Source organism: Triplophysa dalaica, chromosome 8, assembly GCF_015846415.1.
Source record: "Triplophysa dalaica isolate WHDGS20190420 chromosome 8, ASM1584641v1, whole genome shotgun sequence".
Lineage (NCBI taxonomy): Eukaryota > Metazoa > Chordata > Actinopteri > Cypriniformes > Nemacheilidae > Triplophysa > Triplophysa dalaica.
This window is the reverse complement of record NC_079549.1, coordinates 22813994-22841626: the sequence shown is the minus strand read 5'-3', so window position 1 is coordinate 22841626 and position 27633 is coordinate 22813994. Positions and strand designations below refer to the sequence as shown.

The 27633-nt window shown below is 38.9% G+C and overlaps 1 protein-coding gene across 3 annotated transcripts in view; it reads right to left on the bottom strand.

Moving 5' to 3' along the window:
- The window catches only part of tanc1b (tetratricopeptide repeat, ankyrin repeat and coiled-coil containing 1b), an 88386-nt gene that overhangs the window by 37429 nt on the left and 23324 nt on the right, over window positions 1-27633 (bottom strand). For 2 of the 3 annotated variants that reach the window (XM_056754558.1, XM_056754561.1), the window contains exons 3-7: window positions 24763-24957; window positions 18575-18664; window positions 10445-10566; window positions 8480-8666; window positions 4448-4735 (exon numbers count right to left, since the gene is read on the bottom strand). In XM_056754558.1, coding sequence (XP_056610536.1) covers window positions 4448-4735; window positions 8480-8666; window positions 10445-10566; window positions 18575-18664; window positions 24763-24957 — 882 coding nt within the window. The remainder of the gene's footprint in view (window positions 1-4447; window positions 4736-8479; window positions 8667-10444; window positions 10567-18574; window positions 18665-24762; window positions 24958-27633) is intronic. The other variant, XM_056754559.1, reaches the window with a different exon arrangement.

Genomic DNA, 27633 nt, shown 5'->3' with positions numbered 1-27633 from the left:
AAAAATATGGTTTTCATTTCACACGTATTAAATAGCAAATAAATGAAATTAACTCAAGCTCTTTATCTGTGACTCAAATGTCGGGAATATGATAAAACTTGAGTTGTGCGGTGTTTTAGAATTTGACTGATGATACAATGGGCAAAAATGTATAATTATAATTATTTTTAAATTATATCTGAACGCTGAAGTAAACGATGTGACGTACTTCCTTTTTGTCTTGAAACTTCTGCTTTATTAGCTCGCCAGTGGAAAACAATGGAAGTGGTGTCGCAAAATACCATTAAAACAGCTCTGGTGAATATTTTTCACACCCGCGATGTATTAGCCTACATAGTGGGAGGATGAAGTGGACTGATATATCATATGAAGATATTTTTAATTTGATCAATTATTTTGCATTTTCTCGGAGTTGACGGGTCTTCGATGCGCAACTATAAAAGCAGAGATATACTTACATGCACGTCGGGAAAGTCGGTGGAAATTTGTACATGACAAACCACAATTTCATGTTTTTCAGATGTGAATCCCAGTCAAAGTGGAGCAAACGTTCCCGGTTCCTTACAACTAATAACGGAAGAATGGAGACGGCTGGTTGCTCTTGTATCTCGGGTCTCCACCGAGCTGCAGATTCCATCACAACTTTCTAAAAACAACTCAAAACATACTAACCAATAGCTGTCTGTTAACCTGTCTATTAAATAAAAATGATTTTGTGTTTTTTTCATCTTCAATCCTCATAGTAACATGTTCCATAGTTACAATTCCTGTACCTGTTAACTTAGTCATGCAGTTGTGATATACAGGCAGGAAAGTTTGCTTTAGCATGGCAAATTTGAATCTGCTGAATACGTATAAAAATGCTTACAGCTAAATTGTAACTGCTGCTAATATTATTATACCACTATTTTTGCATACAGTTTATTTAGTTATGCTAAATATTTTTTGTTTCTATATAATTATATATTATATTATATTTTTCTAAATTGACCCTCTCACCATAAATGCCTGCCTTTGAACGATGAATTGTAGTCAAGAAGGTAAATTGTCCAAGGGAAAGGGCATTCAGTGGGCTAAAATAATGAATAATGGTTGAGGATCAAAGGGTGCGCGACATCCAGATTCAGCTCTGGTGCATGGATAAAGGTAAAAACAAATGTTTTGTAGACAATTTTTGCCTTGTACCGGCAATTACGGCAACCTCTAACTGCACAAATTAAGATCGTACCTTTGGGTTCCATAATACTGTAAATGTTAACTAGTCAGCACACTTCTCTCACTCGCAATACCCCTGCCATTAGCAGTCTAAACACAAAAAGCTCAAAGATGGCGGCGGCCACATTTACGCCAAAAATAAGGTGGATAACTGATCATATCTAGAGTTGTATTTAGAGCTCATCACATGATACATTGATACGCCTTGGCAACCAAACAAAATGCATTAGAACATAGTGGCTCTTAATCAAGTTTTTTTTGTCTTGCACTGTAGTTGGAATGACCATGGACGAAGTGACAGATTTTAACTGTGCGTTCAGATGTTACCTAGACGCCTCATTGTCCGCTTTATCGTACGTCAACGCCCTATTGGTGAGGGCAAAAGCCGACTACAAAGACATACAAGTGAATGGTGGAGCTGCAGTTTTCTGGATAAAAACACAACATCGTTTTCATTTCTCATCTAATTTCAATACTTTGATTTACGTGGATGGATGACGTGAGCTCTACTACGTTGCTCCTACTGGTAGTCGCTTCTGAAAGTCGCTCGTCGCTTGCATAAAATTGAGTAATTATCAATAATTATATTAACTTTGTTGCGACACTAGACACGCCCACCTCCTGTCGCCAACGGTCACTGTCGCTCGTCTTGACTGAAGTCGCCAGCTCAAAGAATGATTAGTGGGGGTATAGCAAGTCAAAGCACTAAAGTGACACTAAAGTGCAGAATTACTTCAAAACACTTAAAGAACACTTTAACAAAAATTAAAAAATACCTCCAGGAAAATCCTTTATGGAGTTTGTGCGACTTTTTGACAATCTTCGTCATTTTAAACCGTTGTTGTACAAGAGAAAAGCAAACAATGGAGGGATTTTCTTTTTCGGGGGGTAAATTGTTCCTTAGATGCATCTGCAAGACGTAATCTGAAAGTCAACTGTAGCACATATCTATGAATACCAGCACAAAAAGACATTAAAGTAAACAGATGTCCCAATTGTTTTATTAGAACTGAAGATAATTGCCTTTAGCTTGCTAGAAGCCTCTTAAAAGCAGCATTACGGATCTAATGTTTATGATTAGAAATAAATATCTCCCAAATACATTTACATTACATTTAGGCAATTGGCAGACGCTTTTATCCAAAGCGACTTACATTGCTTTATCCTATACATTTTACATAGGTATTTGCAATCCCCTGGGATCGAACCCACAACCTTGCGTTGTTAATGCAATGCTCTTACCACTGAGCTACAGGAAATAATTCACGAGACATCAGCAGACAACTCATGGATCAACAATCAATCAATGACCAATCACGGGATGTAAAGAAGATCTGTGTCTGTTACAGGAGACGTCAGCATTCACAGGACAGACGAAGAATGTGTTTTGCACATTTCGAAAGCTATGCGTGAGAATCAACTAAATAAATGCACTAAAGAGAGCCAATCATATAAGTACAGTAAGCAAATGATGACATCATCGCTGTCTATCATGTCTTGACTGGCAAACCTTCTTACAACAACAACTAGATCATTTACTCATCCTCATGTCATCCTAAACCTCGAAGCCTTTCTTTCTTCTGCAGAAGAAGATACTTTGAAGAACGTTGGTTCTACAGACATTTCTACAAATATGTTTTTTGTGTTCAGAAAAAAAGCTTAATATAGTTTTTTAAAAGACATGAGGGTTAATAAATGATGAAAGAACGTCTCGCTACAAATTTCAGCATGTCTACACTTTTTGGTCAATGAATATTGCAGACAAGCAATATTTAGATGATGAAATGCATTTCATTTCTATATTAATTATAATTTTTTTTTTTTTTATTTTAACTCTAACCAACCAGAGTGCAAAGTACCACAATGCACATGACACTGGACTCACAACATCATTAGTTAAACAAAATATAAAAATAATGAATGGTAAAAAGCTGCACTGTTCTTTTACTGTGTTTCTACTCTTGTCCAAAGCATCCGGAATGACCGTGAGACACTGTATCCCATGTCCTTTACATCTAATGTCCTTCAGTGTCCCTCCATCTTCAGCCCATGAAGGTCAGAAACCAACCGTAAAATTAGAGCTGTGAATCCACTCCAACAGCAACGCTGCACAACTATGACATCATAATGCCTGAAGCCAAACGAACTTCAGGATTGGTTGAGGGACCGGCATGAGCTCCAGATACTTCATAAAAACGTGAGAAGGGATTGTGTGCTGTAAGTATGCCTGGGAATAGAGAACCGGTTCATACTCTGAACAAAAAGCAGGTGAGACACTATTCTCAAATATTGTGTTCCTTGTGCTGACATTAAATCTACAGCCAAATAAATGTATCAATTGAATCTGATGAGAAACTATAAAAAAGTTGAAAACACAAGACAATACACAGACCACTCTATTCACAAACAAATGATTCATTTGAGCTGGTTCCTTTTAAAGACAAACTCAGTAACTATAAATGGAATTTATACACATTAAAGTGTTTGTTTTTGTTTTCGAATAAATGAAACGGTGATCAAATTAAGGAACCAGAATAAAAACACAAGTTCACGTCATTCGCTTCTTATGGTAATGAATCTATCAAACGATCAGTAAAGATTAATGCTTTATTTCCCGAGTCCAAACAATGTCTGTTAAGGCAACCTGCTTTAACCTTGACAAGTTAATGTGTTTTATGGCGCAGAGCAGATTTTATTGTTTCACGTCAACTCAGTTTAATAACTGACGGCTTTTTTATGAGCGCCGTCGCCACACCTCACCTTGTACACACACACAAACCCCAACACACACGTTCATCTCTCTCACAATCGGCTTCCGCAGGCCTCAAAACATAAGCAGTGTTTAGAACCAGTGTCCTAATCTGCATCGCACCAACAACGCTCGCCAAGAACAAGACCTGAGAATAACCGATTCGATCGACATGGGAAGAATCAATCCCATTGTCCTGAAAATAATCTGTTCGATCAACACAAGAATAATCGGTTTGTACGGCGTGAAGAAAGTTAATCTCGCACTAAACACAGAAACCTGATTGACGACTAACACACGTGAGCATGCAGGGTGTTCTCAACAGCTGCCCGGCATCTGCACAAGAGAAAGAATGACCTCTCTCACAATCACTAACACACACAGCCATCCCAAGAGTCTCAGATCCAGCAGTCGTGGGTCAGTCGTCAATTTCACGGGATGACCTAAAAACCAGAAGAGACAGATATAAGATCGCCCTCTTACCTGCGACAGAGTTTGGTCGAGGCATCATCAGGCTGGATGAGGTCTGCGTGTGGTACTGCACAGGTCCTTCAGAACCGTGAGCTGGTGCTCCTGAGCTCGTCTTAGCTCTGCTCCTTCCCTCTGCCCCGGACGCTGACCCTTCCTCTTCGGCCACCGGAGAGCACGCGTCTGCCCGTACGGCCGTCTGTGCCAGCGCATGCTGACCGCAGCTCCTTATACTGCCATCTTTACTCCACTCCAGACTGGAGCCGCTGCGGTCGTCATTCTCTGATGAACTCGTGATGGTGGCTGAACAGAGAACGAGAGAAATGCACACAACAACTTATTCCAACGTCCGCACTGACTTTGAATACAATTCTGATTCACAAAACAGACGTTTTTCTTCTGCGTTTTTTGAAAGGTTAGACGGCAACGTTGTCAAGGCCCCCAAAACACCATTGTCGTGTCCATGTTCAAAACGCATCAGAAGAGTTTTCAATTTTACAAACAAGTTATTATTATTTGAAAAGCTGTGGTGTAAACCAACCTTAGTCTCATTTATTTATTGTTTTGATTTCAGTTTTATGCAATCTAAGTGTGGACTGAATTTTACGGGCAAACAAAATAAGCAAACACAAAACACTTTTTATAAAATGTACCTATTTTTGAGAAACTAAAATGGAAAAATGATGTGACTGAAACATGATGATCAGTTCACGAAAATAACATTTTAGTTACACAAACAAACCTTGTTCACATTAGTAGATTGTCCAAATGAAAATCTAGAGAAAAAGTGATGTTGGAACAACATGAGGGCAGACACACAAAAAAAACACTTTAGAAAGAATAAGGTAAACTCTGTCAATCCAAAATGACCGGCATAATTTACATCTGAGCGGAAGCAATGTTGTGATATGAATGATGAGTCACCCGCTGACCTTATCAACACCTGAACATCATTTTCCAACACATTTAACATGCTGGTAATGAGTGTTAGCCTGCTTTTGCCCTGCACAATCTCATCGCCGCAAAATGGATGTCTGTTTGCTATCACTATTAATGAAACGTTCGCTTGTTATTATTTCATGAACTTGACATCAATTTAACTACTCCGCCTTGTACAGAATCTTGTATCACCACTTAACAACCTCAGATCTCATAAGTGGGTCTGTTTGAAAATAATCATAAGGTTTTGCTAAACAACATTTTTCATCCGCACTCAAGTTATAATCAAGAGGATTTTCTCAATCTGAACGAGAATGTTTATGCATGCCAAGGATTTTATGTCACGTCCATAATGCAAAATGTCACGTCCATAACGCTGGAATTGCCCAAAATGTAAAACGCTGAGTGAATGAGAATGTGAAGCCAAAGTCACGTACTGTATGTGTGTTGAGTGGACGGTGAGGGGGATTTGGGGGTTAAAGACTTAACGGTTGAGTTTATTACAATATAACATGTGCGACAACAGCTGCAAACAGACACATGGTAGAGTTGACACACAGAAAGGGTCCACAAGTCTGAGACCACTAGTGAAAATGCTTTTATTTAATATTTGTTTTCGTGTATTTTTGTTTTTTACTTATTTATCGAAGACTTTCCCAATCATTCATGAACAAACATTGGATTTCATTTTAATTTAATTAAAAAATATATTTCTACAGGGTTTAATAATTTAGGGCCAAGTGTGAATAAAGACAATTCGTGTCCAAGCTTGGAAATGACGAAATTAAAATCCGATTGTGATTATTTATTCACATTTCTTGATATCTTTCCAAGAAGGTTGAAACCTTATCTTTTGCCAACATGCATTTACATTAGAGGGTGACACTGTAATGGATTTTTAAATCTCTAGGGTCCCACTCCCCCCCAAAAAATCCCATCCCATCCCAATCCCGCGAAAAAAACTGGGGAAAAATCCCATCCCGTCCCAATCCAAGAAGAATGACTGTGACTCCCGTGTTTTCTTTTTGCCCGAAATCTGTCAGTTACAGTAAAAAATACAGTAAGACCGCCAGGAAATGTCGGTGAGCAGAGTAGTCATTGCAGTGTTAGTTTCTGGTCCGTCTACATTATGATTTTCGTGGTTACAGCCTAGTGAGTGGATGGGGAACTTGTCGTTTACTTAACCTGCCACACCAAAGCAAACTGAAGATTATATGTTTATTCATATCAAAGGTATATTTGTGTATTCCCGGTCCCGCTGAAATTTTCCCCGTCCCATTCCAGTAACGTGATTAAAAGTGATTTTGTTTCTCAAAAAAATGTCAGCCACTGATGTACATACACATACCTGTATAATCCCATCAAACCAGCTGTTCAATGCCACATTATGTGTTTCTGAACTAAATGTTCTCAGTGATCTCTCTTTCTCTCTGTCTCTCTCTCTCTCTGCCACCTCTCTTCTCTTTCTGTCATTCCCTCACAAACTTCAAAGTCAAGCGAGTATTAATCACACCCTGAGCGGTCACACAGGGCAAAAACTCTCCTCTACATCAACAAACCAGCATCGCCCGCTGGCAACATGTTCCACACCTCCTCACAGCGGCTCTGTAGATCTATCCTTCCTCGCTTTCTCCTCACAACTCTCAAGTCTCATTCATGAAACACCAGGAGAACAGGCAAAATCTGTGTGTAATCTAAATGATCACATTTAATTCAATCCTGCAGTTTACTTAAAAAAGGGTTCATGAACAATTTACTCAAATTCATTGTGTTCATGTTTTATAAATGAAACCCAAGGAGAAGCTACATCCAGGGAACACAATTTGCACTCTCCAAATAAGAGATAACGTGCGCTTTATTGGGTCAAATAAAATGAAGAAACTCTCAAGCTGGAATCATCTATTTTTGTACGATTTATTTTTGTCACAGAGACAAAATACCACCCGTGTTCTCTCTTACCGAACAAATCCTGATAGAATTTAGGGTCAGAGCCCATTTCTTATTACAACCTTGTGCTATTAATTCACATTCTCAAATATTTTATAAGAATCTAGGACTTCTGCGCTGCGTTGTTGCATAATTCATAAAGAAACGTTTAATCTTTTTGTCTGCAACTGTTAAAAATGCGGAACAGCTCAAAATCGACTTTCTGAAACGGCCAAGCTGCATCAACACCTCATGTTGCAAACGCCACACGCTTGGATCTACAGAACAGGCCAACAGGGGCTGTGATTGTCCACACAGAACCATGCCAAAGCCGCCCCGCAGGTCACATTACACATTTAAATATTGTGATTTCATTGCGTCGGTACAAGATGATAATTTACTGCTTTACAATAATGAGAATGAGATGTATTGCATTGCAGTAATGAAATTTTTCACAGAAAATGTGGTTAGTTGAAATGAAAACAAATCTGACATATGACCACAAATGACCATGTATAGAAAATGATAAACATGGACATACAGTATATGTGTATATTTCTAATTTCACTATTTACGGCTACGTGAAAAACAGAGCACATGACATTATTTTACACCTTTTCACATTTAATTCATATTTATTACTCGGCTCGTTGGAATGCTTGATTCTGATTGGCCAGTCGCGACATTTGCAGGTTTGTTATTCCCAGATAACAACCTCTCAAAACTAATAACACACGGTAACAAATCGCAACAAATCATTTTGCCAGGTTTTTTGACAAATTAAATATTAATATGTCTTTTAATTACATATATGACATTATATTTACAAATGATTTAACCAAATCGAATGTTCGTGACATTTGAATGTCGTTTCTTATCTTAAAACTGAAAGTAAACAGCAATTTTCTTGCGAAAAGGTCTTCATTCAGTAAAAAATGAGCTAATCAAATATTTCAAATTCACAGTTCATGTCCAGTTTTTTTCTAATGTGGCAAGTAGCTGCCTGTACATTATCCCTTACATAATATATTTTTGTGGCAAAGAGATTCAAGACGGATAGAAATATATCTTGCATATGTTACAAATGTGAAAATGGCTATTTTTGAAGTATTTTGAATGATTTTGAAATCAAGCTTTCTTTCCATTTGATGTACACGGATTGAATGTGTGCATTCATCTCACCGATGATCCCACTGTCTTTGCTCTCGAGGGTGGAGCTCGGGCTGTTGATGGTTCCACACGGGCTGCGGTGATTGGCTGCTGGCCGGCTGCTGTTACTGTTTAAGGTGGAACAGGGGCTGTCCGTGCACGGAGACGCTGTGCTGCTGGTCAAAGTAGAACATGGACTGATTCCCTGATTTACTGCACACTGCAGAAACACACAGAGAGAAGTTATGTTTATACAGGCTGCTTTAGTGGTTTCAAAATCCAAACATTGATATCTCTGTTATTCGTGTAATGACAGTGAAATAGAAAGAGACTAAAGAGTGGGAGAGAGAGAGAGAGATCGCGGAAATGTAATGCCTACGTTGAAGCAACCAATCGGCAAAACAGAATTGTTTGAACTCAGGACCTGTAGACATATGAATCAATCCCAGAGTTCATCTGTAATGTTAACCTCAATCCAAATAAGGCCACAAGCTGAAAATAAACAGCCAGTCAGACACAGATACTTGGCCCATGTCACGCCTTCAACAAATGAGGACGTCTTTAATCACTTTAATTTACTCACTTTCATGTCATTTCAATTCCAATGGCTTACTTTCTTGTGCAGAACATGAAAGAGGATATTCTGAAAACGTTGGTAAGCAAACTAGACATTGACTTCCATTACTCAAACACAAAACTTTAGAGACATTTCTCAAAATATCTTTGTTTGTGTTTTACAGAAGAAAGAGTCATATACGTTTTTTGGGTCAATAAATAATGACAGAATTTTTTTTTATGACCATGTTCTCCACTTAATCCTTTAAGATTCAATCCAGCATGTAACTAGTCATTTCAGAAAACATTTTGATATGATGACTCATAAGACTGACCTTCACACAAAGGTTTAAGGGTCTACAGGGGGTCCTCTCTGCGATGTCATTTCCTGTTTTGGTCTTCTATTCACATGAAAACACAGTGACATGCTGCATGTAGGCTTTTTGTCAGCTTTCCATTGAGAGTTTTGGAATTAAAGTCTCATATATTTACACCCCCTCGACATTTAAAGCCCATTCTTAATAAAACATTGGAAACGCAGATAAGAAGTAATCAAGTCGGAACTGTTTTTGAACACATTTTTGATCTCAGTAGATCCTGACCAAAATAAAAATCATATTTCACAGTCCCGTAAACATGTTGTTTATGATCTACCTCACCGACCCAAACGGCCAAAACCAAAGACCCAAACCAGCACCAGACCCTCAGCTGAGTCATCTTTGGGCTGTGAGTCAGTCAAGGTCACAACACAAGATGAAAGTTTCTTTCAAGTGAACTTTCCAGAGACCGTCTGTGGAACTGATTAAAACCTTTCACAGAATCCCACCGGACAACATCCTCCAACAACACGCAAACCCCATCTTATAATCACATCATTAAAAAGTAAATCTTCAACTGAAATGCGCCGTTGCATCATCGTGCCTAATTTAATTTCCACAAGCCATCAGACAGATGAACGATGATGATTTATTTAACAAAAGCTTCGTACAGAAGAAGCTCTGTTACAGAATACGGGAAAACGTCCAGAGGAATTCAAAGAGCGCTTGTACTGCCACAGAGTCGCTGTCTAATTATCTTATCAGCCGAACGCAGACCGAGTCCTTTTAACAAAACTATTTCTAGACCGGTCTTATATGCATCCTCAAGTTAACACGCACCTCACACTCATTCAACTTTCTCATCCGTCAGCGCTTCAGATCCGGTCGTGAATGACTTGCTGCCGTGACACACAGACACACTCCGCCTCTGAAACGCTCTTCACTGCATCTCACACGGACAGACGGGAGTCGCTCCGGTCAGCATGAACGCTTAAATCCAGCAGCCTGCTGTTACTCCGCTCCTGTGCTTCTCAATTTCTCTTTGCATTTCTTGCGTCTCTCTCTCTCTCGCCCATTTCACTGTCTCTCAATTTCGCTCCTGCAGCAGCTGCGGAGGGAAAAATACCTTTTTTTCACTCCTGTCGTCCATAGGTATGCGCGTGGAGCCCGGGATGCCTTCGCCCAGTAAGAACCCCAAGCGTGTCATCAACTCCTGTGTGGCGGGGGAGGGGCCAGGAGCGGCCAGCTCTGAAAGAGAGAGAGAGAGTGTGAAGGAGAGGGAAAGAGAGAGAGACCTTCGATGTGCGTGTGTGTGTGTGTTTTCTGGGAGGATGCACTCATACCAGCTGCTCTGAAGTAACACTCTGGACCTTATAGCACAAGACTATAGTGTGAGGAATTGAAAGAGTTTGATGAAGTAGGTGCCAATTACAATTCTAAAGGCACCACAAATCTCTCTTACCTTTCAGCATCACTTCACGTCTTCTTAAGTGCATTGCAAACAATTTTTGACTAATTGCAAGGATTTGTTAGGAATTAAAGACTGTGGTTCCTATTCCATGATTATTCCAATAACAGTGTTTTTGTGCACCATTCTGTACTTTAAAACAAACAACAGGTTATCTGTTCATTTACTGTATTTAGGGAAAACGCCTTGGTTATCATTTATGATTATATAGCAAATATGTATTTGTGTTCCTGTAGCTCACTTGGTAAAGCATTGCAGAAGCAATGCAAATATTGCGGGTTCAATCCCAAGGGACACATATAAATGTATAGCTTGAATGTATAGTAAGTTGCTTTGGGTTCGAATAAATGTCGTGTCTATACAATTACAGTGAATGTATTCTGTGAGACAGCATAAAACCACAGAGAGATGCATTTACAGACACAATGTAATCAGAAGAAACCGTGAATCAGACACTCAAAAGATAATATCTGATTCACAGGCACAGATGCGGGCTGATCTCCATGACAACAGCTCTGATGCTTATATTAAATGTTTGACGTTGATTTGCATGGGAGAAAGAATGCAGCTGGTTTCTTTAATAAATGCTATAAAACAGGTCCTCAAAACAATTATCCATTTATTGATCAACCACAAGCCAGACGCGCATGCACAGCCACCGATCATTAACCAGATAAACAATAGTCCTATCAGAGCTAACAACCCTGAATAAATGAAGATAAAATGTGTCTAATAAATAAACGAGCCCTAATTTAAATAAGCTGAAATATTGAAAAGGAAAAAAATCTATAGAAACCCAGAGAACAAAATGTGTATACAAAATGGAGAAGGCAAAAAATGAAAACGATCATTCATCACCTTCATTTTGTGCAAATACAAAATAGAAAGTGTCATGATTTTATGTGAACCATTCCTTCCATCACTTCTCTTCATGGCTTTATATGACTTACTGTACACTAGTCATATGGAATAAATACACCAGTATGCTATATGTACTAGTGTCTACAGGTACAACGGTTATATGTTTTGTTTATTATTCCTCCGTCTTCTCACAGTCTATCAATCCATTTCTCCTCACCACCGTGTCCTTTCATTTTCGGACTCATTTACAGTCTATTGCTTTGAGGGCGGCGGGCACTGTTTGGCCAGGACTCATTTGCATGCTCCTCAAAACTCAAACTACTGAACCGCTCACAGCCAGAGGACGATTCATTAAAGATCTTCCCATCACATCTCACCAAAAAAACAAAACAAATCTCCCTCTCTCTCATCCATGTGTTCGGGTTAAACATCTGTGACTGCAGATGCCAGAGTCACGGTAACAAGATGTTAACAGGTGCCCTTTACACTGCCCGCAGCCCACACCCATCATCCTCACCAGAATAAATCATTAACACTCAATTAATGTGCTTTCTTTAAGCCTGTTAGCGGTAAATTGCAACACTAACATTCATTTTATTTGTTCAGCTTGTGGGAAAATGTCTACATAAATATATTTATACGGGTAAATGCCGTAGCCTGAGACGACACGCCCACTGGCTGAATGTCTGATATGGAACAAAATATTGCAAATATTTTCTCAAAAACTCAAAAAAAGAGTTTCCAATACTTCATCTGAATTTAGAAGAATTTCTGGGAGATGGGTCTCATTCATTAAACATTCGGAAATATATAAGTAAATGTATGAGTGATGAGCGCATAAAACGGATTCACCAATACTTTAATACTACGTTAATAAATACCAATCATTCGTAAATACGGCGTGCATGCGCGCTAATTCACAATTAGCATTAACCCCGCCTATCAAATCATGTATCTTCTGGATTCCATTCTCATGACTGGCACATTATATTGAATAAAAGACTAATAGGCTATGTGTCTAACAATAAATTAACGTGTGTCCACCAAAGCGTTTTAACCAGCTGTTACTTTTCTGAAAACGACCAGCTGGTGGCGCTTGAGAGCGCTTTGAATGCCCTCCCCGATTTTCCAGAGAGACACTTTGATGGTTGGTCAATGTACTGTTTGTCCCGCCTCTCCTCCACTGTGATTGGACACCTGTGTTAAAACGGACAGTGGCACGGTCTGCATTTTACCCAAAGTTAAAGAGTAAATAAAGAAGACAGGGCAAAGGAACTCAAGAAACATAATGATGATACACAGTGCATCAAAATGCAGCGTAATACGTTTGTCAAAAAGAATATTTGAATGTTTTACGCAACATGTACATGTGTTATGGAGCAGTACCAACTAACATAATGGCTAGCAGCTAGGGGGTATTTCGGACACAGCCCTGATCCTCTGCTATCAGTCTTAGAATCTGGTTATGCAATACTAATGTGGATATAGAAGTCAATGAAGCTACGTTAAATAAAAATAAGAAAAATTAGGCTTCTCAGCTTTATCAAAGGCTGAGTGGACATTAACATTCTTCTTGAAGCAGTGCATAAATAAGGTTGAAGTCTTATGTGTTACTAATGGACATCAGTGTGTGTGTGTGTGTGTGTGTGTGTGTTTGTGTTTGTTATTTGGATTAATGAAGCTCTATAGAAAATGGCCTTTACTTCCAGGCAGAACTCGCAAAACAACTGCAGGGAATCTTGGGAGATAAAGTGGGTTCATCTATCAGAAACCCACATAACCATGACAGATCTAAACATTTACATTTTATAAGGTGATCAGTAAGTCAGCATTGAAGAGTGCCAAAAATCAACATGACATCACGATGAGTGGAAAGCTGTTTCTCGTTCTTTCTCTGTCTGTGAGGACTGCGATCACAGCTAACCTGACTTGGTTTGATTTCATCCTTGTGACATTTGTCCTAATCACAAACTCCATCTTGATGATGTTAAGATGTGCAGATCATCAGATGCTTTATTGTGACCTGCTATAAAACTCAAACACTTCATGTAATCCACGAACACTTGAGACTGAGCTGCTGCTTATCATTAATAACACAGACCACCCCGCGACACAAGGACATAACAGTAAAAAAAAACACGCTTTAATCCACAGCGGGACTCGAGTGTTTAGGGGCAGAACTAAATATAGTAGCTTTGTGTGAGAGAAAGTGTACGCGTGAGCAGGTACCAGTTGTGGCCTCGGGGAATATGACACGACAATGACATCATGTCAGTCGACGGCCTGCAGGCAAACACAAACCAAAATTATCCACATCAGGCTTAAAACTGCACTACAGGGAGAGACCGGTAACATCCTCTCACACAGATTCGAGTTTACATATAAACATAGCAGGAAGCAATTGTCATCGAATAACAGAACATTTTTTATAATTGTTAATTTTAATCAACATACAATTTTATTGAACATCCTTCTGCTTTAACTGCTGTTCAAGAACGCAATACTCTACCTGACATGTTGCTTTACAGTGATTTATTTAAAGGAGTAGTTCACTTTCTAAATACATTTACATGATAATTTATTCACCCCCATGTCATCAGAGATGTTTATGTATTTGTTTCTTTAGTCGAAAAGAAACTTAGGTTTTTGATGAAAACATTTCAAGAGTTTTCTCAATATAGTGGACATCAATGGCCTCCAAAGGCGAGCATTTGTGTTTATCAAGCATTTCAATTTTATTTATTTTTTGAAAATCACCGACTTTCGCTAGATAAGACCTTTATTCATCGTCTGGTATCGTTTAAAGCCCTTCAAAGCTGCACTGAATCGTTTGGAGTCCATTGAAGTCCACTTTGTGGAGAAAAATCCTGGAATGTTTTTATCAAAACCTTCATTTCTTTTCGACTAAAGAAACAATCAGTGATTGTTTCTTTAGTCGAAAATCAATCACATAAACATCTTGGATGACATGGGGGTGAGTGAATTATCATGATTTTTTTTTTAAAGTGAACTACTCCTTTAACCATAGTACAATCTTTTACCAAACGTGCTTTCCAACTAAAATATCAATAGTGAATTTATTTCACATAGAGTATTCCATTATCAAACCACTTAATCCTATCAATACAGTCATGATTCTCTAGCAGGCAAAATATTTGTGTATATAATTTAATGTCTCGCTAATGAATGTGTTGAGTTGTACAGATAAGATCGCTGTTTGATTTCATCAAATCTCATATGTTTCTCATGCAATGTCTCCAGGGAAATAAAACCACACAGTGATTGAAACATAGAATCACATTATTGACTAGCATCACACATGCTATTTAAAATCCAAATGACAGGTTATGAGAAGTATACCGTATGCATACGAAGTGGCTGAATCTTACACACCTGTCAAGAACATGGTCACATTTCACCCCGATATCAAAAGCGAAAACGATTATATTTTGATTCAACAAAATGGAGCCTGTGTTATTGTGTTTTCTTTCTGACAATTATGCTAGAAATGTAAGTCTAAATCAAATAGAAGATGAACAGATGATGTGAAACATCACAATTATTCTATTTTTTTGTTTGTATATTATTACAATAGCTTAGAAGTGCATAGGTAATACATTTTTTTTAAGTTCAGATGAAATATAAATAAAAAACTGAATTGAATGCAAAATAATTCAGTCATATTTTAGGATGAAATAAGACCTGAGCATGTCTTCTTGAAATTCACCCTATTATTCACCTTAATATGTTCTCTATGACAACACATCATGTTCAGTAAGAAACACAATCTGCCTACCTTAGGTGTTCTATGAAATCCCTCTTTCATGTTCTTGAGAAAAAAAGGGAATCATTTTTTTTATTTATAGTGAACAGTTTCTTCAAGCCCTCTTCTTTAAAACTTAATTCTGAATTGTTTTTAGGCTGAATCCACACAACTTGTTAAGACAATTCTCCTGCGAATTAAACTGAAACGTTAGAGCATGGAAACTATTTTCAAAACAACTATAAATCTGAGACTCCAAAAACGATTAAGACTTTAAGTCCAGTGTGTTTAAGAACAAATCTAAATTTCCTACCCAAATATGACATCATCTAAGGGTCATTGTCAGATTTTCCAGGCCTTTTGAAAAGAACTGACACAGTTTACCTGGGTAGCAGGGGCTAATGTGGGTTTCAATAGTAAACTTTGATTTTGAAGAATCTCATCAAGGCCCAGACATTTGGGTTAGAGATCTCGAGAGGCAATCACCACTCTGTATACAACATTTACGTGCTTCATCAGATATTACGATTTTCTGTGAATTCCCTCTATTTCTTTCCAGCAGACCACACAAGAGACCAATTTCCTGAGATGAAATTAAGTTTCGACTCCGATATGAAGGGACCAATGTAACCCGAACTTTCTTTCAGACCATAACAAGCAGCTGCTACTGGGAAACATGTGCCACATTGCAGCTCATGTACTTCCTGTCTGCCAGGAAGTGAGGAGTAAAGCAACCCAAGTGTGTTCGTCTTCCATCAGACAAACATGAGCTGAAGTTAAATTGTAGAAACAAGAGCATTAAACACAATTCTAATATTATCATTACTAGAAAAGTGAAGCGTTTAAACTTGTAATAAAATGGTCTAAAAAAGTATAATTAGCCTGAGGTTTGAGCATGTATACGTGTGACAAACAGACTTCTGAGTGAGGAACCGTGACTAGTATAATAGAAGATAATTATGGCGCGGTCCCAGTGCTAAAAGATGCTGGACATGAATTGCATGCGGTAAGTCAAACTAAGTCAAACGTCTGTGTTTTGTTGGCCATCGGCATGTACGTGCATAATGTACAAACCTGGAGGGATGATGTGTTGCTTGCTCGAGCTGTAATTCCATCCCAATCTCCCCACTAGTCCCACCTCTAGCAGCTCGTGTTTTTCTGGAAATAATCGTACAGCTGTATCTCTCTTTTATAAATATGATCAAACTACATCCTTCACGACGTATACAATAGTACTGTATAGGTAATCAAGATTAATATGAGAATGGGCGAAACTGCCTGTAATGCGCAACCTTTAAGTTGACTAAAAACAATAGCGTGTAAAAAAAAACGAACGCCTACAACTCTTTCAACTTGACTTAGCTGCGTCAAAAAGCTGAAAGTCTATCAGCAGAAGTGAGTAATTAACCATCATTATCATCTCCACACACACTGAGCTTAATTATGCATTATTAATGTAATCATCAGTGAAGCCTGCTGACTAATTCCATGTAACACTGTTTGTTTTTCCCTTTCCATACTTTCACTGAATGTTTCGGAGATGAGGCGTGAGAACAGGTATTTATGGAGAGAGCCTTCACATTCTCAAATCTGAAAAGGCTTGGGAATGCCGAGAGCTGTTTCGCGTCCCACTGCTTTACTTGTGTTATTGTTGGGAGAAGCAGCTGTATCAGTGTTTAAAAACGCATGTGTAAAAACACGACACGGATATAATTATAAATCTACAAATGTTTTCATACAGACTATTTATACAGCTATAAAAACTATGCATTATAAATATATAAAAGGAACATTTCAAGCATTCAATCAATACATTAAATAACTTATTGGTCATTCCGATCCTTTGGTTGCGTTTACATACATTTGTTTCATAAATGTCTTCATACCGACATGCAACCTGAGCCTTCAGGAATGTGTGGAGATGCTATCTATAAACTATCTCAGGGTTAAAATAACGTGTGGCGGACTCCACATGTAAACAGTGTTGACCCTAACGTGTGTGTTTGGAGGTGATGTTGGGATAACTGGGGTGTGTCAGTGAGCTATGACAGACATGCAGTAAATATTCGTGGTGAAAATCCAGGGCAGGTTATATTTGGCTGCACTTCAAAATGCCCACCAGACCCATATTCCCACGACATTTCAGCTACAGGCATCAACTTTACCAAGACAAATGCAAATTTGGATTGAGTAACATTATAGCTAGTTTTCAAAAGTAAATAGTATTCAGTATGCGTACTGTGGAGTATCCCTCAGCAATGTAAACAACCTACCAAACATCTCGATAATAATTGTAATGCAGCTGATACAGTTGTACATCTACATACATATATAAATAATACTGTCACTGCTGCCGTGACAGTCATCTCAGATCACCCGGCAGTGAAGACGCCTTTTGATGACATCACATGACCAGAGTGATACCCTGATGTGGACAGCTGGCATTCTACTGGCGCCAACCTGCCATCACAGTTGTTAGGAAAGTTTGGATCTCTCTCTCTCTTTTACACACACACACAGTTACAACCAAATCTCAGTTGTGTAGCCGAAGATAATAGTAGTACACACACAGAAAGTTACGATAACATTGTCTGGTTTATTATCTCCGTAGGGACAATCCATAGATGTAAAGATTTGTATACTATACAAACTGTATTTTTTATCCCCTACCCCTAAACCTAAAGACAATTGAAAACGTTTATCATTTTTAGATTTTCAAAGACTATCGTTCTGTACAATTTATTAACTTTTTGCCCATGCGGACCTCAATTTATTGGTCCCCACGAGTTGATGTGTGTTCTGGTTTAGGTCCCCACCAGGATATAAAAACAAGGTCATGCACAAACACACAATTATCTCAATTTAAATGCATTCAGTGAATAAATGTATGTATTTTCCACTTTGATTACACACTCAATTCAACAAAAAAGAAGACGCACAAGTCCAAACATTCAATCATACAAGTCCCAGGCAAAAAAAACAATTTATCTTAAAGTGACATTGGAGCACAGCACAAGGTTCCCACAACAGGGTTTGTTTTTAAATAACTTTGCTATGCCTGGAAGTTAAAAATTCGCCAGCATTTTACATGATATATTCCGCCCTCACTGTAAGTAAAGAAATGATTTTGTGAAAACATTTGTGAAAAACACAACAGCACTCACCGGCTGTGGCGTCGGCCACTTTCCTCAGTGATGTGATGGCATCTCCGGGAACACGTGGACTCTCCACATATTTCGCCTTTCTAACAGGTCCTTTAGAACAGAAGGAGACAAAAAGAGAGATGTATCATCAACCACTGCAGGTGACAAGCCTCTCACAGACATGAAACAAAAAGACCCAGCGGTCGACCGGCGATGGGCTCACAACACACCGCTGATGGAAGGCTCGTCTGACGGCGCCAAAAAAACACCAGCAGCTCGGGAATGTAAACTACAACAGGAAACCACTGCGATTTGCTATTTAGAAGCACAGAGCCGAGTTTGAGATCGCTGTGTGATACCGTGTGTTTCTCTCACGCAGCATTCTGTTTCAATCCACCGCTATCATTGCTAGATATAACTGCAGAAACTCCTCCTGGTTGAACGCACAATACATACAAGATCAATGTGAGGATTTTCCGACACAAAGAATGCTGAAGGTTATGCGATCCTCAGGGGCCAAATTCAACGGAGTTGATGAAATAAAAACACCGTTCAAATTCACATCAACAGCTTGTAGCTTTCAATCCGAACCTCTGTTTAACACGAAAAACACCAGTGAGATCAAAGACCTCAGCAGCCTGCGAAAGAGCCGACCAAATAAAGTCATAGAGTAAAGTGCAGACCATTAGCAACAGGAGCCCTTACATCTGAGAGAGAACCATCATCCTCTAAACCTGTTCTTGATTCATCAGTCACGCACCTGTATTACGCAGACCGCCGGAATGCAAACGCCAGACTGTCAGACATTACAAATAAGATAAGGAAGATAATACTAAACTACTTCGTATTATAATCATGAAATAATAGTTTTCAGCTTTGATTGAACTCAAAGGGGTTCTACAGTCTTTACTTTAGAAAGAAAGAGTTTGTGTATAATGAGATGTCTTTATTTCCTAAATTATTGCAGTTTACCAAGAGTGTTATGTAATGTATACATATTATATGTCAAATCACCATTTTTACAGCAATGTATACAATACAAATGCAGCTTTAGAGTAATAAAGGAAAGCCATGAGAAATTATGCAAATCCAAAGTACACATGGCGCAGTAAATCAGTTCTGGTTGACTTCAGTTTCTTTAAACAATAACTAACACGCATATATATTATAGCTTAAGCATGCTAGTGCTTTAGTTCCTGATCGTTTTTAAAACCACAATGTCCACAGTTAATATGTGGTGTGTTGCAGCTGTGCTATACTGTGTTCAGATCCTGATCCACACATCTTGTGAGCTCTCATGGTCTGCTCTGTTTGAGCTACACTGCCATCTAAAGACACCTGCAGTGAAATACAAAGGATTTAATGCATCAATCTGACCTTCTGTGTGTGTGATAAACCATAAACAATCACATCTATCGCAAAACTTTTCTATTTCTATTTTGATCACACAAGAGTTTTTCACACAAACTTTAATGGTAAATGAAAAAGAAGCATGGTGAATTTTCCGTCAGTTTTTGAGTTGCCTGTGCAGAAACACTTGAGTCTGAATAAGCATAACAAATACAAGACAAAAATATAAGACTAACTAAGTTTAAAACTTGCAGTTTGGTTTTATGACATACATGCACACATGCTAAAGCGCTGATGCACACAAATGCAAAAGCACACACGCCTGCACGCACAAGCACACACGCTTGCACACATGGCCACACACTAGCACACACACACGGATACAAACACGTGCACATGCACACAAAAAACACAGACAGACACACACGGGTACAAACACACACACACACACAAAAAAAATAATGCACACATACACGGGCACACAAACACAGCTGTGTTTAAAATGCATGAGTTTCAGCTCTCCGGTGGGGAGGACAAACAGGTATTATCGCAGTTTGAGGTCTGCTCTGTAGATCAGAGAGACAGAGACAGAGAGAGAGAGAGAGAGAGAGAGAGAGAGAGAGAGACAGAGAGAGTGAGAATCGCTCTGCTCCAAAACCTGCATACATAAGCAACAACTGAGAGCATCACACACACTCCCTAAAGCCTTCATAAACAACACTGTGTGCTGCCTTCTAAAACACCTTCCAGTGGCCAGACCTGAGGCAGCACCAGATGGTCGGCACAGCGAGAAAAAGGTTGATTATAAAAACACTTCATTTAATACTTCACGAGTATTCAAACATAATCAAATATTTGCATGTTCTATGTACTTCAATGCTTAATTAAACTGAGTTACACATTGCGTTAGATGAATGTCACAAGAGCACAAAGACCTACTGTCCAGTCAGAGCGATCTGAACTGCTAGTTCAAGACCTTTCATGGATTCACTTACACATTTTCACTATAAATCTATTTCTCTATGAGCAACATGATTGAGATGTTTACCTGAAGAGCTGTAATGTGGTGCTACACACAGAGTCGGAGTCTTTCTCTCCAGACACAGCTACAGGAGAAAGGCTGTCTCTATCTGCTGTGCTCGCAGCATCACACTTTTGTGAAATCACGGACAGGCAAAAGCAACATCCATGTTGATGTTCATATTTGAGATGTGAAATACTGAAGAGAGAGTTTTTTTATCAGTCTGGCACATACAAACCCCACACGTGGTCTCACGGTTTTCATGTGTCTCGTAATGCTGTCAGTCTTGAACATTACCGTTGGATGACTTTTTGTCACTCCTGAGGATTGAGATACAATCTCTTAATTTCTTCCGTGGCTGAATATTGCGAAAATTTGATATATTGCCCAGGCCTTAGCATCATAAGAAAGAAATACATTAGGACAGGCCTTCAGAGTTCATTTAAGGATGGACAATACAGATGCAAAAAAATCTGAGATGCGACTTGAATGTGAAACGTTTCTGAAATACCTTAATAGTCACAGACGTCACACACCTTTTATAAATCAGCGCTGTGTCGACAGAACAAACGAGCTGTATTTAACCAAGTATAACCAAAGGCATCATACTGTAACTTCCTGATAAAGACATCTCATCCCCCATCATCTCTCTGTGGATTTGCTCAACATCTGCTAACACTATCCAGCTCAAACACGCAACACTGCTTTGCCTCCGATTATTTGAACCTGTAGTAGACCGTAGAATCCAACCAAATGTATATTTCTACAACAGTAGATATGTGTCAAAAGATCAACTTTTCTAAATGATACTGACACTGATGGAAACATTTGGAGGACCGAGTGTGAACTTTAGTAGGTTCAACATGATGGGATGGAAATTATTACCTAAACTTTCCAATAGAGGTCACCGAAGAGTCAATGGGGATGAGGAAATAACCCCAAATTAAAGCAATGACACCATCACCAGACGAGTTAACCACAGGAAACCTGTTGTGTGTGTCTATCTTTTGATGAGAGAACCACATAACATATGGAGTTTTTTAAGTATCAGTGACTGCGGGCTAGTAGCAGCTGCTTAGATGAAACCAGTTCAATGTAATAACTTCAACTGTGAGGAAATGAGAAACAGGACTGATAAAGCTGATGAAGAAAGCTGGAAATAGTTTTGGGATCCCTGAATCTACTCCACATTATTTATCCACATTTTAGATGACATCTGTATTGACAAATCAAAAGTGAGTAATACAAGGGAGAGCCCCGAGGCCAGAATCAGAAAATCAGACTCCCACTGCATCGTCCCGGACCACCGCTCTGTTCGCCCAGCACCAGACGGCTCTGACCAGCAGAGACAGGAATCCGCTCTGAGGAAGAGCTATCTGTGTGAACTGACAGATACTGTTTTCAAACACCTTTTTGTGAAAATCTGCTCACCACCCCACACAGACACTATGAGAAGTGAGTGAAGCTTCCTTAGAAAAAGTTCAGCCAGTACTTAAAATTCTGTCTTTACTCACCCTCGTGTTGTAATGTTCACATACGCTTTTGTTTCCTTCCATGAACACAACAGCAGATGTTAGACAGAATGTATAAGTTGTTGTTTCCAGAGTCTCATGAAACCGGTCAATTGAAGTCACGTGACGGCGTTGTGTCAGGAACATGTGTCATTAATTCAATTATACAATTCTCTATAACAATCTTCCTTTTCACTAGACCTCACAAACCTCATCTCCAATCCTGTTTTCATAAAAATAGCACTTGTACGCACATTGTGCCAGATTTTGTTATTAGATCAAAATCTATTGGATCTCATGACATGTGACCACAAGGCAAAACACAACAGTGAACAAGAGGGCAAGATCATTAATTAATAATGACAAAAAAAATGCAAAGCCATTTGCAATACAGCTGTCAGGTGATGGGGGGACAGCTGTCAGGTGATGTGACCCTCAAAGCCATATTAACATATGCACATAATGTACAAAGTAAGTGCAAGGTTCTTAATGGGTTCTATTGTCTTTTGTCGCTTCACATGATTGAACCCATTACACTAGGTTAATCGTCATGATAATGTGAAAATTCGACGGCGTGATTAAATTCATCGCGACATAACACATACTTACAGTGAGTGTTTGGAAAAAAGGACGTAATCGTCCTCTGTTTTTTTTCTGTGGTGCATTTTTCTCCCATACAGAAGAACGACGGAATGAATGAATGAATGAAAAAATAAGATTTGAATCTCATGACAGAGGTGCCAGAGAGCTTGTGATTGGATGAATGTTGCTTCACTCAAATCTAAGTAACAAACCAGAGAACAAGGGCGGAAATATTGGCGATTGGTCAAAAAAAGGTGCGGGGGACCGAACCACCTGTTTCTAAAAGTGAGTGGGACGTGTCCCAGTCATCCCCCGCGGCTGTTAGGTATATTACTGCTTTTATTTACAGCCCAAGTTGTATAGACAAATGTTATTGTATAATATGGTGTTTTGGCATCTGGCAATTGTGATAAACTACCATCTTTTGTTGTATGGCAAATACCAGCACAGTAGATTCTCCCTAACATTTGCTTTTCATGTGATTGGTAATCCGGAAATAATAAAGGTGTGGAGAGATAATAGGGAGTGTCAACAAACAATGATTTTTTGTGAGCTATTTCTTTACCTTTTACTTGTGTAAACTCATGTCTCATGAGTTGGGTTCACCTTAACAAAGGTCAAGCGTTTACACTACCTTACACAACGATATTTTGCCACTTTGCATTATTATAGTATCCAGGGTTTAAGAAAAAGTATTATTATAGTATCCAGGGTTTAAGAAAAAGTATTATTATAGTATCCAGGGCTTAAGAAAAAAGTATTATTAGTATAACTTGCTCAATCACAGAGACGTATAAAATACGGCTGAACCTTTTTACACAGAAAATCCTGCACTTAAATAAATAACAAACAAACCGTCCATGAGTAACACTGACAGCCCGAAAATTGTCCCGAAAAGCTAAACAAGTCTTCATGAACCAAATAAAATCTCACATATTTGTGTCCGATTGACATTGATGGTTTAAAACAAAAGGTTAACAGTCCAACTCTTTTAGACTTTAGAGTGCTTACTGTAAACAAATCTTGTTTGTGGGACTTTGGTAGTCAAAGCTTTTTCCTTCGGAAATCAACAGCATGCTACAGATAATGTTGATAGATCCTAGGTTACATTTAATCTGTGATCTGCAAAGGTCAAAACAAAAACACAGGTTTGCCATGTTTCCGATGTTTATTAGGATCTTCTCCCTGAGGAATCTCTGCTTCAGAGGGAACTCATTTGGGCGTTTATCTTTGTTTAATTGTCAGACTAAAGAAACGTGCAAAGGGCAAAATGGTTGAAGCATGTCGCTTGCTCGCGGTGCCTTCAAAGGTTCCAGCTCTTTCAAAGAGAGGTGCTGATACAACACACATGTGAACACCAGATGTGAAGAAGATGCCAGAGTGACCACTAAAAAGAGTTCGACCCTAAGTGCTAAGTCCTCTGAAAACAAAACTCGGGTTGATACAAGTCCAGAGACAATGAGGACAACACTTTGAAGATCTCAGCTGTTGTTCCAACACAAGGGGAGCATCAGACAACAGTTTTGTTTATATACACACAGTGTAGAGTTAAGTACCTGTAACCATACGCAAAATCCTGTTTAAACATACAGCTGTTTGCTACAACAAAGTGCTGACGTCAGCAATTTTCAATGAGAGTTAAAAAAGACTCACATTTAAGGGAAATTCCCAGGAACACAAGTATAGCTTTCAGACATTTACAAAAATAAATAGAGCTACTCCACTGTCATGTAAAGAAGACCCACCTGGAGATTTCTTGCAGGGACGAGCCGCCATTACATACGTCTGACGGGGCAGGAGAGGTGAGGATGGGAGAGACATAGAGACCCCTTTAGCCAGGCTGTGCCTAAGCCCTTCATCTGTGGATGGGTACATGCCAGCACCCTGCATCGCACCACCCGGGCACCTTCGCTGGGCATTGAGCAGGTACAGCTCTCCTGCTAATAAAAAATAAATCCGAGTTACGGGATTAGAAAGCAGAAAACTTTAAATTATATATGCAATGACGTTCCAGATTGTTGAGTAGTTTTAAAAAAGAGCACTGTGAATCTAGCAATGTTTGGAAAAAATATATAATATAATAATATAACAATATAATATACTGTGTGTGACTGTACAATATGTGTGTCAGTATACAAAGAGAGGTGCAGTGAACAGAGAGATGCAAGATGTTTGTTTTTCGGAAGGCTTAAGACATTGTAAAATGTCATAAATAAGGGGAAATATCGAGGTAGCTAAACTGGTAGAGCTAGTAATGTCAAGTACGTGCCAGTACAAGAATATGTGGATTTATAATGCAACATGCCCCAGCAACAGCAAGAGTAGTATGGTACAGTGATACACTATTCTGAACAAGGCCCTCTGCCTTCTCATTTTCTCACTCTCTCTCTCTCTCTCTCTTCTCTCCCACTCAGTCTCACCCACTGATGAAGACCACAACAAAGATTGCTAGTGTTTGCTAGGGCGGTTAAATGGTGAAGAATGCCAGAAAACATGAAGTCGGCATGCCCCAGTCACACCTCCGCCCGGCTGCAGGCTCCCTTTAAACACCCACTGGGGTCCGGTCACAGTGTCCTCTGACGTGAGCGATGACCTCGGAGTTCATTATGCCCTTTTCAGTCTTGAATGAATTTGAATGAGATTTGATGAGATCTTTTAAAGACACCAAGAAAGCTTGCTAAATGACAACATTTTATTGAACAAAAGTTATTCTGTAATAGGGTGAATATAACTGGTGCTATATTATGTACTGCTGACCAATCAGCAACCAGCAATAAAACTATACTTTTCAAACAAAACCGTGCTAGTGACAAATTTCAAAGCATTCCGCATAAAAACTGAATTCATTCAGACCAAACAATGATGAACTCAAGTTTGACATTTAAGAAGTCACGGACCTTCTTTTCTGAAAGCTCCGAGTCATTCACTCCAGCGAAAATCAGAGATGCTTTCTTCGTGTCATATGCTAGAAAGTTATCTGGAGCGATCTGTCATTTCAAGCAAACACAGAAATAAAAGCTGATATAGGGGAAGGATTTGGAAACCTCAAGCACACGCTGTGCATAACTGACATAGGATTACAGAAAACACAATAACAAGTGGCTCAGCTCGCAATACTCCAAGTAGTATAATATTACACTGAACACAATATACTGTATTGGGTGAAGCAGTCACACTTTTAAGTTGCAAAATCTCCTTACTTGTGATAATGTATAAACAGATATGGAGATAGTAAGGAAAGTTAGGGATTTCAACTTTAACCAGAATAAATCTTTTTATCAAAACATTTAAAGTAATAAGGAGAATTTCACTTTATGGTTTGCTTTTATTGAGCTTGTTGCAACACATTCTGGGATTGCTTTTGTATGCAATGATGCATTGGGATTTAAACATCCCTTTCTTCAGGATGGCGCCTATGATGCCCTAAAATGCTGCCAACGTAGAAAGGCTGAGACAGGCTGAATCTTGATCCAACCACAGGAGGCCTAAGACACAGACTAAAGCAAGAATATACCAAATTTTACAGAGAGAGACACCACATGCACTAGACCTTCAATTGTCCACTGACACCAAGCCTAAAAAATTATACTGCTGAATGTGTCTCGAGATCCTCAGAGGCGCTTTTACACGACTGAAAACGTCAGGCACTGGCTGAAAATGCCGGTTGCGTGCATTTGAAATTAGTTTTGTTTTTTCAAGCGGAGGCGCGGTGGTTACTACGATACACTGTGTGTAAAAAAAAAAAACATGAATACAAGGTGCTTTGATGGCATCTCTGGTTTTAGCGTATGTAGCAAAACTGCAAGAAAGGCTGATCTGAATGACTGCAAACTTTGTCCAAATGAATACATTTAAAATCACATTTTACTTCTGACATAAATATTTTGATGCAACGTTGCAACAATGGCTGTCTGGATGAAATGATGGTTCATCCGATTAATAATGGCCATCCAGTTTTTAAGAATAAAAACATAAATATTACAATAAATTCAACATCAAAGGAATTCAAAATCTTAATACTCATTTTGGCTGTGTCTGCGTGTGAGGTGTCCCTCATGTATTCATGTGAATTCACGTGTAACTTTGTCTTCGGTTTGTCTGTGAGGGAAATAAATCTGATCACAGGAATGTGAATGTTCATTGTTAAAGCGTCTAAATGCTGCAGTATAATAGCCCACCAGCCCGTTTCTCCCCTCCTCACACACACACTTTACCCTCTGAACAAAGGGACTGTAACCTTGAGAGAGATGAGCTCTGTTCACACAGAAACAGGCGTTTAGTATTCACATTGTGGCTTGTCACACTTAAAGACCTCCTGAAAACAGCCTATTTCTGCTGAATTTATTTGACTTTAATTACTCAACTGGGGAGTTCTCTTTACTTTAATTAACGTCCTTGTTTGTGATCACGGCTCTCTTATGTATGTCTACAGGACCACACAAATAATGTGTATGTGCACGCGTGCATGTGTGTCAATTTGTAACATCGGACGGACAATGTGGGAATAATTAATGCAGTTTCTCTTTGTTTAATGTACAACGGTGACTGAGAGATTCAATGAGCAACTGAAACCCTGGAGCTATAGAACGCCAGCAACAGAGAGAGAGCGAGATGCA